Source organism: Stylophora pistillata, chromosome 4 (genome assembly GCF_964205215.1).
Source record: "Stylophora pistillata chromosome 4, jaStyPist1.2, whole genome shotgun sequence".
In the NCBI taxonomy this organism is placed as follows: domain Eukaryota; kingdom Metazoa; phylum Cnidaria; class Anthozoa; order Scleractinia; family Pocilloporidae; genus Stylophora; species Stylophora pistillata.
In genome coordinates, this window is record NC_142522.1 from 27996677 (window position 1) to 28013246 (window position 16570).

General features: G+C 36.2%; 2 protein-coding genes across 2 annotated transcripts; one reads left to right on the plus strand and one right to left on the minus strand.

The window, feature by feature from the left end:
- Positions 1–31: 31 nt before the first annotated feature.
- LOC111329268 (uncharacterized) lies at positions 32–9947 on the plus strand. The gene is made up of 13 exons (XM_088756180.1): positions 32–440; positions 1960–2152; positions 3453–3624; positions 4241–4298; positions 4440–4506; positions 4667–4725; positions 4949–5075; positions 5339–5468; positions 5822–6568; positions 6754–6780; positions 7249–7346; positions 8186–8492; positions 9301–9947. The coding sequence occupies exons 1-13, from the start codon at positions 381–383 to the stop codon at positions 9332–9334; spliced, it is 2079 nt and encodes a 692-aa protein (XP_088612306.1). The 5' UTR covers positions 32–380; the 3' UTR covers positions 9335–9947.
- Positions 9948–10841: 894 nt separating this feature from the next.
- Positions 10842–16570, minus strand: LOC111329303 (uncharacterized). The gene is made up of 3 exons (XM_022933960.2): positions 16293–16570; positions 15610–15787; positions 10842–13924 (listed from the first exon to the last, which is right to left on the minus strand). Exons 1-3 carry the CDS (start codon positions 16510–16512, stop codon positions 12637–12639), a joined length of 1686 nt encoding a protein of 561 aa, XP_022789695.2. The 5' UTR covers positions 16513–16570; the 3' UTR covers positions 10842–12636.

Sequence of the window (16570 nt, forward strand, 5' to 3'; positions counted from 1 at the left end):
TGGCTATACTATCATGGGTTTCCTAACAACTCTCTGGGGGTCGCAGCACATGCAAGTCAGTCTCTTCACTCTCATTACGAAAATTCTGCCCTTACTGTAGCACACCTAGCTTCCCTGAATGGGAAAAAAGCAAAGCAAGTGCATGCCGAACCAACAACAGAATACTTGTCTTTCTCTCTCTTAGTTTGGCATAGCTTTTATAGATTTAATCCCGGAAGAGGCGGTTTCCTCCTACATATGGATGCTTTTTCTGAGGGGGCAAACTTGCTTTAGAAGAGAGGCAAGAAAATGATATAAAACATTATGATTGACAAGTGTCCATCAAAGCTGTTATCAAGTTAGTTCAACCGTTCCCACCTTGAACTGACTTTCGATCGATAATGGCAGCACTATCTGACAGCGAATTTCGTCCAGTTGTAATGGAGACCTCTCGAAGTAAGGTAGGTCGATGTCGTATGCTTTCAGGTTAAGCACTCGTTGGCCCATAGTTTTTCGCAATCTGCTACACCAAGCCTGAGTTGAGATTTTACCAAATCCACGTGCTGAGAAATGGGCGCGCTTTTTTACAGCTGCATGTGAGTTTGAACAAGCACACCTCTCGTTTTCCACATTTGGGTGGAATCCAATCTTCGTTATTATACCAGATTTTCCTCGTGGATCATCTACATAACTCAGATGGTTTCCTCCGATTTTGTTCACCCTTTCGGGGCACCTTCCTTAGAAGACTTTAGGTTTCTTCAGCCACATTTTCGATGCAGTAGAAAACATTAGTTTGAATAACTTCAGTTCAAACAGCTTGCGGCTACACCGAGCTACAAGTAGATAATATGGGTAGTTGCAATCACCACTTTGTAGTGTGCAATCTCGAAGAGATCTAGCCATGTAAGTTTTTGCGATGCATCCGGCGGGTGTAAAATGAATTCGTTATGTATGTGTTTGTTCTTTCGGTCCAACTCCGATTCTTATCTCTTGAACCCTTTTATCGCCAGCCCAGGAGGTCTTACAATTCATGATTGTAATCGTTAATTTGGAAGAAATCTGACGTGTTTTGAAAGTCCTTTGTGTGAGGTCTCAACAAGCAAATCAAGCTAGCATGTATGCATGTGCAGATCTGGATTTTCTTCCCGGTTGGAAGAATATATTCTTACCCTACTGATCTAAGAAGGTAGATTTTGAAGCAAACTAAAGAAATCAGGACCATAACGAGCAGTTAGATGTAGTCGAATTTATTTCCTCGAATATCCAAAATTTCCATGCGCTAAACTGTCAGGAAACTCTTCAAACACACCCTGGAAGTAATCAGCGAACTTCCTGTCAAAATGGGCGTTGACTTCACATTTATTTTCCAACCTTACATTTTACATGTAAATTTGAGTATTTAGAGTAAAATTTTAGGTGATATTAATGGCACAATTATGTTTGAATAAAGAGTGAAGTTTCCAGGCAAGATTTGTCTCCAAGGCTGTTCTGCTAGTATTGTAGTGTGGTTGTCAAATTCTCGTACCAGGTACATCTGTATTCTAGATTACAGCAACTCCCAAGATCGAACTGGTTTTTCTCACAATTTAATGCTGTACATTTCAAGGAGAATTCACGGCCATGTTTAATCAAGATGACATACTCCAGCTGGCAAGCTTCTCCTTTCTCTCAACCAACTATTAGGATCATAATGCATTGGAATCAGAATGAAAAATTACTTGTTAATCAATTCTAGCAGCTGAAGAGTTCATACAGAGGATTTCACATCAAGCTGTGATATTTTACAATTTTCATTTGTTTTCCCAGAAAAAAAAAGACATAGTACTAGACCAGAACTTTTTCAAAGTTTGATCTGTTCTATGAAACTACTTGAAAGTCTCAATCTTTTGTTGTTTTCTGTTAAGTGTTGCACAGTTCAAGTAATAATAATTGCCAAGTTGATTTTTGCCAACCTCATCTTCATATCTTAATCATTCTCAGGAGGAGGTGAACTTCAATAGTACTCCAGTACCAGTTGAATTTCCAGAGAACATTTTGTCAACTCCTCTGTCGTCTGCAATACCACACAGTACAGCAAGAATGGAGTCAAACTGTAGAGTGTTCAGTCCAATTCCTTTTCAGTCCAGGGTTCCTACTCCATATCCTCTGTTTGATCCTGTTTCTACTGGAAAAGGTAAGGCTTGTAAAAAGAGATCAACACTGTTTAGAAGGACTGGGAACTAGTTTGACCGTGAGGTCACTTGACCGCCATGTTTTTTTGTCTTACTGATGTAGCTTGTTATTTTCGTTAAATTAAATGAGTTAAATTTGTGAAGAATTGTTTTGCTTTGAACCTGGAACTCATTCAGAAGAACAAACACCCCTCTGAATAATAACTCATTTTGGTTTCAATGCCAGAAAGTGACATAGAATACTGTCTCTACCCCCAGAATTAGATGTTATTTATTTACAGGATTCAACCCTTAGTATTTTGTAAGGTTTCCCTTGCAATCAACCAACACCTATGTTTTCTATGGGTAGAGGTATTGTCTCTCTCTAGAACAAAAACATATCAAACCAGATCAGCAGAATCTCTCTGCCTTAGTGCAACACATTAAGAGTTTTTAGTGATATGATTTTTTTTTAATTTTTGTTTCCTTGCTTTTGAAGTTGGGAAATATTTAAAACAAAATGAGAATCACACCTGTTAGAATGGTTTAAGCATGGCACCCTTCACCTCAGCCTTGTAGCTAGCCCAAGAAAACTTGACATCCGAGAATTTAAGGATATGGTAGACCTTTAAGGGCAAATTTTTAAATTGTTTTTTTCATGCCAAATTAAGCATTATTATCTAACTATAGCTTCCAAGAAAAATTTAGGTGAGATATTGAAAGAGAGAAAGAGAAAAATATAGGGAGGAGGTTTATATGTGTTAAAGATTATTTTCAAATGCCATATACCACCAAATGTGCTGAAAATTTTCAAATATGTTATGAGATGAATCACTTCAAAACCTCTTGTTTGAATAGTTGACAAAATCTCAACATATGTGATCATTGTGATTGTTTATATTGAAGAAAACTGCATTACAGGACATAAAAGTGTAGGACATTCCAGCACTAGCATTGCTGCAAGGTCTTCAAATTGTAGTCTGAACTGAGTGTGGCATTTTCTTATGACAATTATATTCAGGTAATCTTTTCAATCCCAAGATCTCACTGATAACTCTCCATGCTGTCTGCAATACAATTTTGGATCAACTAATAATCCCCTTATTAATATTCATCTTTGTCCTCATCATTTGTCAGCTCAGATCATGTTGTTAAACTTCATAACAAAGTCCGTGTAATTTTGCTTAATGAGAAGGAGTTAATTAACTTCATTTGTCTGAATTACTACTGTGTGGGGAATGATTTTAAATCTTTTCCCTCAACTTGTTATTGGATTAAGAAATTATTATCATGACCTGTTACTGCTTTTGTTCATTTCAACAGATTGGCAAGGACCTCCAGAAAATAGAGTGTTTTCCCCATCATGGGGATTTGAATCCACCATATCATTTAGTCAGCAGTTCCAGTTACCAATAGCAACTGGTAATGCACATAATCTTCATCATTATACATTCCCACAAAATTGGCACCATCCTGTCACACCACAAAGTTTCAAGTAAGTATGTTTGAAATGTTATCATTTAATTGCATATGCACTCTTGGCCCTTGTTCTGTATGTTTGAACACAAGCAAAAAGAAGATGGGGAATTACAGCAAGTGATGTCCTACTGATTAACTTTCTGCCACAATAAATGGTTGAAGTAAATTGAACCCTTTAACTGCTAAGAGTGACTCCCTAGAATATTACCCCCAAATCAAACATTTAGGTCACAAGAACGAAGGAACGATCCCCAAATGAAGAAGCTCTAGATTTGTAAGCAAATTCTCCTTGTCAGCACCTTAGGAAATGTATAGAGAATAGTATGGAGAATATGCATACTGATGTCAGGGTGTAACGGGTGACAAAAATTTCTTTTGTGACTTGACTGTTTCTTTTTGGCTCTTCTTTTCTTTAGATATTCTTATTGGAAGAGGTATAATAGGACATAGAAACAGTATTTAAAAAAAAGAAGAGTTTGTTATTCCACATAAACTTTCTTAGACACTGACCAGTGACTTTGGTTTTGTGTATTAGGTACAGTTTTCCTGGTTTCAATTATATCAATCAGTGGTCTATTAATAAATTGCCATTGATGTTGCTGTGACTGTTGTTTTTTGGTATTCTATTGCAGTAGTTATAATCTATACAGCAGTGATGTTTGGTATGCAGATTCTCCTCTGATGGATGGGGTAATTTTTTTTTTGTTGTTGTGACATTTTGTTTGTTTGTGTTTTTTTTTTTTTCATTCCGTAACGTTTACTCCATACATTTGAGGGAATTTTTTTAATCCTGCGTCTTCTAAAAACCTGATTGTCTCCTTATGAATTAAGCTTGGAGCCTTAGATGAGAGCGGTGATGTTATTGAACAAGATTCAAAGGTGACGTCAAGCACAGAAGGTAACATCATTCTTCTCCTAGCTCTTTACCGTCATATATCTGGTATTCAAATTCAATCCATTTTTTGAATGTCAACAATCTTTGAAAAATTACCACAACCTTAAATACACATCAGTTTCAACGACTTGTTTTAACCTTTTAAACTTGATTTTTATTGCAGTATCACCATGGAAACCTCACTTGCCTCTTCCACCCGTCTCAGAGCTTTTGAACACAGCGGTAAGAATTCTTATTTGTAGTATGATTCCCTAAATTGCATCTCTCATAGACAAAAGAGTTTGGTACAGAATCCTGATCCAACCAACGATAACAAATTTAAACATAGCAATTCAAAGAAAGAGCATGAAAAAAAAAACAACAACAACAACAACAAACTTTAAATTTTTCAATTTTTTCCTCACTGGCTTCCAAAATCTGTTGACAGTACTTTTTTTGTTTCTAGCATGGAAGCCTGAGGGGCTGGAGAGAAAGCATCAGTCCAATGTCAGATGAAACAAGCCCATTAAATGCACAGCTCAAAATAACTGACAGGTGTAAACAAGTTACTGTAGCAAGCACCAACATCAAAGGTAACTATATAATCAATTTGGAACAAAAATTGGATCAATTTTTTAAGCCATTTTTTTATGAAACTAAGCAAACTTTAATCAAGGGATGGTGTTACCCGACAGGGGAGGGGGATATTTAATGGTTTATATGACCCCTTCTTTTTGACAGAAAAGGTGATAATTTATATTTGAATAAACTGTGTCTTTCCCCCTTTCCTCCACTGGAAAATCCACTCTTTCCTCTTGATAAACATTCCTCAGTGACATGTATGCTATTACAATAGCAGTTAAAACTCAGACACCATGGAAGTTAAAGAAAAACAAGTCTGCCTCAGATGCTAAAGGCCAGAAACAAAGAAAAGGGAATCCTCGTAAAATAGTTGACAAATTCACATATATCAAGCAAAAGATGATGTAAGTAGCAACTTTCTAATTAAGAAAAGACTTTTTCATGAGATAATCTAAGAGTGATTTTTACTCTCTAATAGAGAATTGGCCTTAGTTTGGGATAAGGAAAAACAATTTTGTTTTGAAACACGAATTAATACTAATGCTCATGTGTCATTGGTTTGATCTCTGTGATTTTCACAATTTTCTTCCAAACCACTCACTGCTTTTGAGAAATATTTGTCAAAGGTGGGTTTTTATAATTTAATGTTCTAAGAAAATATTTTAATTATGCATCAAAAGTAGATATATTCAACTCTAAGTATGGAAAGATGTACCTCGAAGAAAAACTTTTAATTCATGAATCTTCTTGAACATAGGCAAAAAGAAAGAGAAAAGGCCATAAGAGATGCACTTCAAAAACTGAGTGAAATATTACCATGCAAAGACCTGAGAAATGGCCATCCTTCAAGAAAGGAAATACTTGAAACTGCAATAAGTCACATCATGCAGCTTCAAGAAAACATTAGAGAGGCTTATCTCCAGAGAGGACTGAAAACAGAGGATCTGCAAGCTATGTTACAAAACTGTGGCATGTCCAGCTTGAAGCAAAACTGTTTTCGCAATATCAGTGGGCAACAAAATGTCGCAACCATGTTCTCTGGAGCACCAAACAGTCTTTGCAGCACCCCAGAATTTGTCTTTGAAGAAAGCATGACAACGATCTCAGCATCACCATTTTCAGATTTGAGCAGCCAAGGGTCAGAAGAAGTTGAGGAGGTCATGGCTAGACGATCTGAAAATGGAAACACTAACGAAACACCTGAGAATTATATCAAAAGGCCCATGAATGCTTTCCTTTGGTTTAGCAAGCAGTACCGTGGAGAATTCAAGACACAGTATCCTGGAAGAGATAACCGGGAGATTAGCACCATCCTTGCTAAACATTGGAGAGGCATGACTCCTGAGCAGAAGGAACCATTCAAAGAGAGAGCTAGGGAAGAAATGAGAAGAACAAGAGAGTCATACCCGGATTTCAAGTACTGCAAAACCAAGAAAGAGACAACGCTGGCCCCAGCCTTGACCAACAGTTGCGAGAAGCAAGATGGTTGGGGTCAAGGATACAGGTTAGGAAAAAAAAACCGTAAAATCCATAGAATGACACAGAGATTGAAAACTACAGGATGGAATCATATGATTTAACAATGATTTTTTTTGAAAAATGTAATCTCAAGTCGTCTGATACTTACAGGCATGTGAGAGACAAATATATATATATTTTTATTGTTTTCTTTGTCATACATTCTTTCAGGATTGGTTCTCACAATCTACGACACAGGTATGTACATGAAAGATCTTGGTTTGTATTGGTTAGAGAAGAATACATTTTAAGCCTTATAATTAAGAGCTCTATTATCTTTTCAAGAAAAAGGGAGTGGGTTTCCAATTCTGTAAATCTTGTTATATTTTGGAATGCAAACTAGTAAGAGCGTGCAGGTTTTCAGGGCTGGATGTGAACTGGCCATGACTAAGTATTTTGATAATGACGCATTCTTCATGACCAGTAGTGGGAGTGATTTGGACAATACGTAGAATGAGCAAGTAGTATTACAACTTCATATGTGTGTAATGCATCAATCATTTCAAAGCTTCAACATCCCTCCCAGGCAACCCTTGGTTATTTAAACTTTTGAAATTGCTTTGTTAAATTCCTGCCCTCATGGAAAAATTGTGATCATATGGCCCTCCTGATTTTTTTGTTAAAGGCAAAATATGTTGCTCATGCTAACTTTATTTCATGCCTCAGAAATGCCATTATATGCACAACTGCAAATGGCAAAGGAAAAACTCCTGTCACAAAGAAGGAACATACTTCTTGTGAACAATTTGGTTTGAAACCAAAAGGTAAGGTGACTGAATTCATACATTGAACTCAGCTTTGATCTTAGCCTATTCCTGCCAATTGTCTGATTTTTCCTGCCTAACAAAAAAACCAACTTTTGCATTTACTACCAGGACTGACATGCTTTTGTAATCTATGAGTGATAAAACTTGCTTAAAGCTATGAAGAAATGTCTCCAAATCTGTTCATACTTCCCTAAAACCTCTGATTTTATCAATTAGGTTTTTTTGGAATCCCTTTTGGACATCCTTGAAATGTCCTCTGACATCTTAGGGCATCTGCAAATGATTATGTGTTGCTATGAAAGAAATTTCGGTGCTTAAAGGATAAAAATATCCAGATTTTGAGTCAAAAGAAATTTACTGGAACAAGATGGTAGGATTGAAGTCTGGTGACTAAGAAAGATGGAGTCATCATTATTCTGCATTAAAAATGTGTATATTTATGTTTTTGGACATGGCACCAAAAGGGGTATAGAATGGTAGACTTTGGAGACTTTGCAAGATCCTGGTTTTAAAATTCAAGACCAAGACATGAGTGTTTTATCAAATCTGAGACTGAAAATTTACTTCTGAAAAATCTGAACCCAAGACTCTAAGTGCAGAAGATTTCAAGGTACCAATAAAGCTGAATAAAATATCTGAAAATGCCAGTGAGATTCTGAGATGCTTATTTAGTTTTTATTTTAAAGGCCAAGATTTTGAGATAAGGCCAAAATTTTTCAAGACTGATGTTTTTTTAAGGTACCATTCTATACCTCAGATAAAAGGTGGTTGGAATTGCTATGTGTTGTTGTTGTTGTTGTTGTTGTTATTATTATTATTGCTATTGTAAACTTAAGGTCATCAGACAAAAGTTGAGTCAGAAACAACTGCACCTGGGACAACAGATAAAGCAAGCACCACTGCTGAAGATAAAATAAAGATGATGACAAAAAACAGTACACCAACTCAGAATGAAGAGGGAGGCACAGTTAGCAACTGTCTTAAAGACCAGATCAAGAATTCATGTCAGGATGGTGCCTCTGGAGCTGTGTCAAAATTTGAATGGCAGTCCACTTCATGTGACACCTGGGTTCAGTGCGAGAATTGTAAAAGGTGGCATATGTTGCCTGATGATAGTAATCCTTCTAGTTTGCCTGAAAAATGGTGAGGGAGACTGTCAGTGACTTGGTTGATAAGACCTACAGTAGAACCCTCCCTAACTTGAACTCAGTTGACTCAAACACCCCACTAATTTGAACCAAATCTGATTTGACCCCATTTTCTAAGTCATTTACTATCAGGTAATTACTCAAACTCCCCTTTACAACTCTAACCAATTTCACTTTTCCTTATCCTTGGCTCAAATCTACCTTCATAACTTGAACTTGAACTGAACCAACCCCATTAACTCAAACCATTGTTCAGTTTCTCTCGGTGGTTCAAGTCAGCTGTCTTTCACTGAATTTTTTTCTTCAGATTAGGATGCCTGAGAAACATGATATACATCTTATTAACCAAGCACAAGGACCGCACTGGGAGAATATTGGCCCGAGGCCTTGACAGTACGGACCGAGCACATTGAGGTCCGTACAAAAAAGACCGAGGGCTGATATTCATCCAGTACGGTCCCGAGCAAGCTTGGTTAATAAGAGATTTATTATACGACTGAAGTTCAAAGGGACACAAGTGCGGTATCATTCGGGACCATTCAGGACAGTGCCCGGTCCAATACTGAGAGAATATTGACCAGCAATAGAGCATTTTGATTGGTTGATTTTAGTTATTGGCCCTCTGACTGCCCGAGTCATGTAATAATTCTTTATATTAGACAGCCATCAATGAAGCATTCTTTGATGTAGTTTCTCATTTTACTTTTTGGGAACATGCGGGTAGTGACTATATACTGCAGTGCCTATGTTTAATTAATTCATATCCAATTTGTCACTGACTTTTCTTTGTTTTCATCTACTAGGTATTGTTGCCCACATGTTGACTACCCAGCATAGGAAGAAACAAAGTAAGAGTACAGAAGTGATGTTTGGTTGTAGCAGTATGTTCAGACCCTCAGATTTCCCCTGTTCATATTGGTTTTAATTGACAAGGTATACCATTCAGCAATCCATTCACTTTTATTGCAGGACAGTATATTGATTTCATAATTAGTATCATGGTAACCTTGATTAAGAAGCTCCTCCCTTTGTACATCTCATAGTTGTGGAATCACTTTTGAAAGCTCTTTTTTTTATTATCCTTAATACAGTAGGAACCTGCATATAAGAAACAAGGTTTTTTCAAGTTAGCCTCAGGGGGTTCTTAAATAAATGATGTTTGCTGTGAAAATAGACTACCCAAATTCTAAACCAGGTTCTTAATTTTTTTTAAAGAGACTTTAATCTATTTATGGGTGTGGTTGTGATGCTGTGCTTTTTACCAGCCCTATAGTGCCTTGCTTTACATGGTTAACTTTTCCATATACTTGGATATGTTGCACAACTATGGAGGTATTTACAGTACATTACTGTGATCTTATAACACTTCCAGTGTTCTGGCTAGTTTTTTCACCCTCTATGTATCCCACATGATGAACTGTACAGTAACACATTTGGAAAAACTCTTTTCTAAAAATAACAACCTGTATTGAGATGTTAGCCCAGAATGGTTTTTAAGTGAAGAGTGCTTAACTGGGAAATTTTAGCTGAACAGGTGATAATAAAGTAAGCCATACCCATTTAATTAAAAACTCCTCATGACAAGCTAAGTTCAAACCATTCACCTTAAGGTATGTCCTCATGCTTTGGGTGGTACAAGTATGAATTGGAAGAAAAAAATTTGCTGCATTCAGTTTCTAAGAGATTTGTATGGTATTACATTAAAAAAAATTAGTATAAATGTTTTAGAGTGTCACTCTAAAATTGCTAAAGTGAGTGAAGCATTTGAATTGTTTTAGTTAATTGGAAAGATACTCAATTGTCTTTTGTTTGGATAGCCTAAGGTTCCAGTTAACGCTATATATCCAAAGCCTTTTTTTCGTCAAGATCATTTTCACATGATATCACAAGTGGTCTTGATAGTTCAGCCTTACAGGCAGCATTGGTTTGACAAGTAAACTTATAAAAAACAACGAAAATAAATCTTGTGCAATGTCGGGCCTGGTTCTTTTCGTAATGAACCTTAATGCAGCCACGAATCACAGCTCATTGTGTAAAAAAAAAAAACAGACAGACAGCATTATCACATCATTTGAACAAGAAACATTAACCTTGATTAGATAGTCAAGTTTAAGTTATTATTTGTAGCTTGTATAGTCTCATTGGATTTCACAGTGTTTCTTTTATCAAAATTTTGAATTTGAAACACATGGTGAAGATTATTGGCAATTTTTTACTCTTTGAAATTGGTTACTGTAACAATTTTTCACATCTTGGTTTCTGGTAGGTTTTGAAACACTTGTTGTGTTTTTGTTCTCTAGACACTTTTTAAAGTAGGTAACTTTAAAAATAGATTCTTACCAAATTAAAATTGAACATCTTTTATTTAGTTTAGCTTTAGTTACATGGCATTTAAGCTTGATATTTGTTACAAATCATTGAAATAGGTATCCTTGTTGAAGTCATAAATTAGTGGTATACTTGTAAAATAAGGAAATAATTTCACTTGCATTTTGTCAAACTCTATACATTTTCCCAGACTTCAGGCTCAGAAAGTTAATAGAAGTTTGAAATAATTTGCATGAACTTATTTCCTTATTCAGGGGTCATCATTTCATTACAATTGCCAATTTGATGTGATATCTCACATATTGTTGAGTTTTAGTAGCAAGTCAGTGTCAAATTTAGCAATATTTATTGTTGTTAAGGAGCCTTGTCATGGTTTAAAAAATCTGAAAAAAGCTATACACTCAAACTAAAGGTTAAATTTGAGGCAATTCAGTAGTACAGGATAAAAATGGTTTAAAGTGGCAAAGTTCCTTTTAGGCTTTAAAATCTCACTTCAAGATGTAACAACGTAAGCTTCGAAGAAATAATTGCATTGTCAAAATAAAGTATTCAATTTGTACTTTGTAGTTAATTGATGTCATGTTTTATACTCTCATTAATTCCCCTCCCCCAGCCCTTCTTTTCTGTGTGGGCTGGCCATGCAAGCAACAACTATTCCTGGCCTTTTATCGTAACTAAAATACTTCAGAGATTCATTTGTTATTTTTAATGTCCTGTAAGGAAACATGCGACATTTTCACAAAACAAATTATTAAATGAATATAGAATCATCCTGTTTTCAATTGAGTTGTGAAAGTTAAAACCATATTGTAAAGCACAGGCAGGTTAACACACTCTATGTGTATTTAGATATGCTGTCCATGGTGCTTTTAAACATATTTTATTGTAAACAGCTGTAAAAACCATTGCAGATGACAACTGAAGAGCAGTATGATTGGTGTCATTACAAATTGGTAAGAAGTCTAAATTCTTGAGTTACAAGAAACAAACTAACGTACAGTATATCTGTTTATGAGGGGAATGTTTGTAAGATAAATCATTTTAAGCCATCAAATTTGAATATTGTTTGAGAAAGAATTGCCCAATGCTCTTTTAAAAGATCAAGATGATGCTATTAAAATCTAAGGACAGTCACACTTAGCAAAGCACTAAAACATGCAGTCATCTACCATTAATTTTGAATGCCAAGGTTTCTGCATTGCTGAAAACTAAAAGCTGTTGTATTCTTTCAATTTGTAATAGGGCAGCTGGTTTGTTGAGATGTAAAGTGTAAGTAAGCAGATAGTATCCTGAATACACTTGCACTTTTTACATGCATCCCAAGGTAATGAAAAACTGATTAAAACTTAGAAAAAACCTTGGATGCCATGTGTTTGTTCAGTTATATACCACAAATGATGTAAGATTTTAAACCTTTAACTTCAAAGATCCCATGTCACTTCAGAGAATTTGCCATTGAATCAACTAATAATACCCAAATTGATATTATACTTCATTCTAATCCCTTGTCAGCTTGACATTGTAGTGATACTGTAAGGAAATATTCTGTCTTGGTCACTTCTAGGAGTTAAAGAGTCAATGCATTAATACAAGCATATAGAGCTGTTTTGCCACATTGTTTTTCCACATTTTGGAGTCAATAGTGATCTATAACTGAACATAGAATATGTCACATGAATTCTGTTGCACAAAATGGGTTTAATGAAATGTTTGCAACATTCAATGTTCTACTGCTGTAAGTAGCAGAAAATATATTCTGTTCATGTTCATTACAGTATCCTCATAGTTAGCAATTCCCTGCATTGGCTTTTTTAATTACCAGTCTTGGAGAGCCTTGTAAGTTTCTTCATTGGTGGTGCAGCTTGCTCGAGAAGATCTCCAGCTGTAGTTTGCACATTTTCCTCTTTAGATGATGTGTGCTTTCTCTTTCCATGATTCTTAGGGCTTTCCCTTGTTGCCTCTTTACTTGCCATTATACTTAGATTACTTAGTAAATTGTCAACTCTGCCAGGTTTTGGCATTCTTGTGTCTGCTTGCTTGGACAGACACACTGTTGTCAGGTTGTTTTCAGTCTTGGTTCCAATCCTTGCACGCAATTTATACAGCTGAGTGACTTTGTAGACATCATTGCGTTCCCTGGCTGTCATAGGCTGCAACTCACATTCCTGTTGTGATGCATCATCTACAAACATGGAGATTTGGGAGTTGATGTTGATCAGAAAACTCATATCGCCTAGTGGTTCATCATTGTCCTCACTGGTTGTGGACTCTCTCCTGGAGGATTTCTCTTTGGAGCTTGTTACCTCACAAGCAGTGGAGGTCCCTGGTTTCTTTTCAATGCTTTCTGCTTTTGCTTCAGATTGGGATTCTATTTCATCATCTCCAGGTCCAAGTGCCACACCATCAGAGACTAACTTTGACTTTTTGGTAAAAGAGGGCTTATTTCTTTGCAACTTTTCTTTTACTGTTGACCTCCTGCTTTTCTTCTCTTTTGATTTCTTTCTAGCTGTTGCAGGAAAAATGACCTCTCCAGGGCTTTCTACTTGAAAAACTTCTTCTGATTCATCTTTAAAAACTGATCTCCCCTTTCCTTTCTTAAAATTTTTACTGTCTGCCTGGTGGTTGATATTACTTGTGAGAGCTTCAGCCTCCTTGATAGAATTTTCCAACAATGCCGGACTTCCCTCCTTCTTTTTGCCTTTTTTGGAGATGTCCTTCAACTTTACCTCGCATTCCAGTACCACAGCTTCGGATTCCTCCCCAGCCACAACATCTTCATTTTCGTTTTCCTCAGCAATCTTTGAAGGTAGGTTCAGATTGTGTGACCTTTCAACATCATCTGTGTCATCTGTCTTCTTTGGTAACAATTTCTCAGAGCATTTTTTCAAATTTCCTTTCTTAGCTTCTGTTGAAACATTTGACATTTGCTGTTCAGGAGGTTCACTCAAAACACCATCACATACTGAAACAACTCTGCTATTTGTACTGTTAGGCTCAAAAAGATTCGGATCACTGTATTTGTAATCGGTGTAATTGTCAGTTCTAGACAAATGACAGTCTGCTGCGTTTCCATCATTTTCTCTTGAGTTTGACTTACTCCTGCAGAATTAGAATAACATAACTCATTGAATTAATCCAAAGTTTTGTAACTTTTAAAGAATGGTGCAAATGGTTTAAAATTTTTATTATAAAATGGATAATCATTTTTAAAGAGATCATTTTTTTTCTTCACTCATCATTGACAATCATAAATGGAAAAAGGAGCTGATCAATGGTAAACTTCATGGAATGTTCACAACAGATACCCAAGTAAGTGTACCCTCAGAGCTAACTGCAGTTACCATAATATAATTGATTGTCATCACTTGTCTGCTTGTTGTATTGATACGTTAAGGAAAAATTCTGTCTCAGTCACTGACATGGGAGTGAAAGGGTGAAAGTATCACCCTTGAATCAAATTAAAAGGTCATGAGAATAATGGCAATGATCACCAATTTAAGAAACTCTGGATTCTCAAACAAATTCTCATTGTCATTACCACAGGAAATGTAAAGAGATGAGTGTGGAGAATGTGAATGCTAATGTTGCTGTGTGTAAAGAGTAGAAAGAGTAGTCATACAGTGAACACCCGCATATAAGAACTTGAACTTGAACTTTAACTTGAACTTTATTTTTATTTAGACACGGTAAATCTATCAGATAAAATAATAATATTATTACAATCTATTTTTACAGTTACAATCTATTTTAATCTATATAAACATGATCTAAAATTTAAAAGTAAAATAGAAAAAAATAAAGAAATTCTGCTTTACATAGATGCCATGTGTGTTTTGTCGATTCAGAGGAAGAAATTGCGACAACCATTTCGGAAGGATTGAAGTGATTTTGCTTGCCGCAATTCAGGGGACAAGCTATTCCAGATAACCGCACCGTTATAGCTAAAGCTATTTTTCAGGAAATTGGTGCGAGGCAATGGAACAGCTAGTTTGTTTTCAGAGTTCCTTAGATTATATGGAGGATCATATTTAGTGAAAAGAGAACCAAGATAGTCGGGCGCAAGACCATGTATAGATTTATAGACCATGGTGGCCACTTGTATTTGTCGCTGAGTATCTAACCGTCTCCAGTTAAGTTGCACAAAAAGAGGATCAGCGCTTGTGTCATAACTGGAGAAGGTCAGAATACGGGCAGCCCGGTTTTGCAACTTTTGGAGCTTATTCGAAAGACCCTTGTTACAATGCCCCCAGACCTCGCTGCAGTAATTGAAGTACGGTTGAACTAAGACATTGAAAACGGACTCAAGCGTGGTTCGATTAACAAAAGGAACACATGATTTTGGATGCCAGGCTGATCAGGTTCTTATTTATCGGGTGCTCAGTGAAAAATCAGCCTGAAGGTGTCCTTAAATTGTTCTTACATTTTGTTGTTGGAATTCAGAACTGTAACAATGCAAAAAAATGCTTGAGATTAAATTAGCATTTTTAATGGGAAGAAAATTAATAAAAATCGTGACATTATTGTAACAATTAGCCTGCAAAAGAAAATCAGCCTTATTACTAGTTAACTAGTGAACAGAACAAGAAAATACATCTAACATGAAGGGCATGTTAATGTCTTATCCATTTTACAAGAACATTTTATATTTCCAGGCTGATTTTGTTCTTATAAATATGGTGCTTTATTTGCAAAATTTCAGCCTGATGTTCTTAATCCATTTGTTCTTATATGCGGGTGTTTACTGTATTTGACCCATAATGATGAAATAATTATAGTGATCTTACCAAAGGAGATTCTCGTCATAAGCAGTTTCAGTGGTTTCTCCATAACCAATATAATTGCCGTTTTCTTTACTGTGACTCTCAACCTCTTCCAGATGTTTAACTCGTTCCTTCAGGCAAGCTATTTCAATCTCAAAGTTGCTTCTCTGGGAATCAAAATGTTTTTCAAGCTGTTTTACTTCTGTGAAATAAATTAACCAAAAAAGAAAACTCTCTTTTTAATTCACAAGTGTTAGACTTGTTTCAGGAGTGATCCGTGACGGGAGTACTCATTTAAAGTATTTAAGTGTTGAAAATAGCTTCTAAAACTTCTCCTTCACAATGCTTCTAAAGTCAATCCCAGAAGCTTCTTCTACTTCACGCCTTCCACGATCCGGCTTTAACAGGTGATCCTCCAATAAAGGTAACCTCAACAGGTGTCTCGTATTACCCCATGTAAAGCTTCTCTATCGCTATTTTCCCCACGGAATAGAAAACTAATATATCAAAATTGCGGTTTGAATTTTCATTTCCAAGCGGAAAGATTGATGGAAAGCTAAAATGATCAAAGTTGGAACAGCAAAACGTCTGTGACCTCGGAATGTCTGTACTAGTGGATTGTATTGAAGAACTTAATGGAAAATGGAAGGAAGCGAAATTTTTCGACCGTAGGTGAAGAAATAAATAAGCTAAGTCCGTTTTCTTACCACAGAAAGCCAAACGAATCAGGCTTTGTAATTCTTCGCATACTGTGATCAATCCTCCCGTTTGGCACTCAACGCTCCCTTTCAATCGACAAATCGATACAGCTGAAGCCAGAAGCTTTTCAGAATTCTGAAAAACATCTCGGCAAGTATTTTCGTTCTTTCTTATTGGCGTGGAAAACGGAGTTTTCCAAGAGGAAAGAATGGTTTCATTTGCTGCCATTTTTCAGATTGCGCGCCCTTTGTATTGTCAGATGCAATCCGCTGGCGGTTTGGCCCAA

Bases quoted from the DNA above. Each gene is read 5' to 3' on its own strand.
- LOC111329303 (XM_022933960.2), bottom strand. From the start codon at position 16,512: ATGGCAGCAAATGAAACCATTCTTTCCTCTTGGAAAACTCCGTTTTCC. The intron at 15,788-16,292 runs GTAAGAAAACGG...TTTATTTCACAG, and splicing joins GATTCGTTTGGCTTTCTGTG to AAGTAAAACAGCTTGAAAAA. The intron at 13,925-15,609 runs GTAAGATCACTA...CTAATTCTGCAG, and splicing joins TATGACGAGAATCTCCTTTG to GAGTAAGTCAAACTCAAGAG.
- LOC111329268 (XM_088756180.1), top strand. From the start codon at position 381: ATGGCAGCACTATCTGACAGCGAATTTCGTCCAGTTGTAATGGAGACC. The intron at 4,299-4,439 runs GTAATTTTTTTT...TTATGAATTAAG, and splicing joins ATTCTCCTCTGATGGATGGG to CTTGGAGCCTTAGATGAGAG. The intron at 8,493-9,300 runs GTGAGGGAGACT...TTCATCTACTAG, and splicing joins TCTAGTTTGCCTGAAAAATG to GTATTGTTGCCCACATGTTG.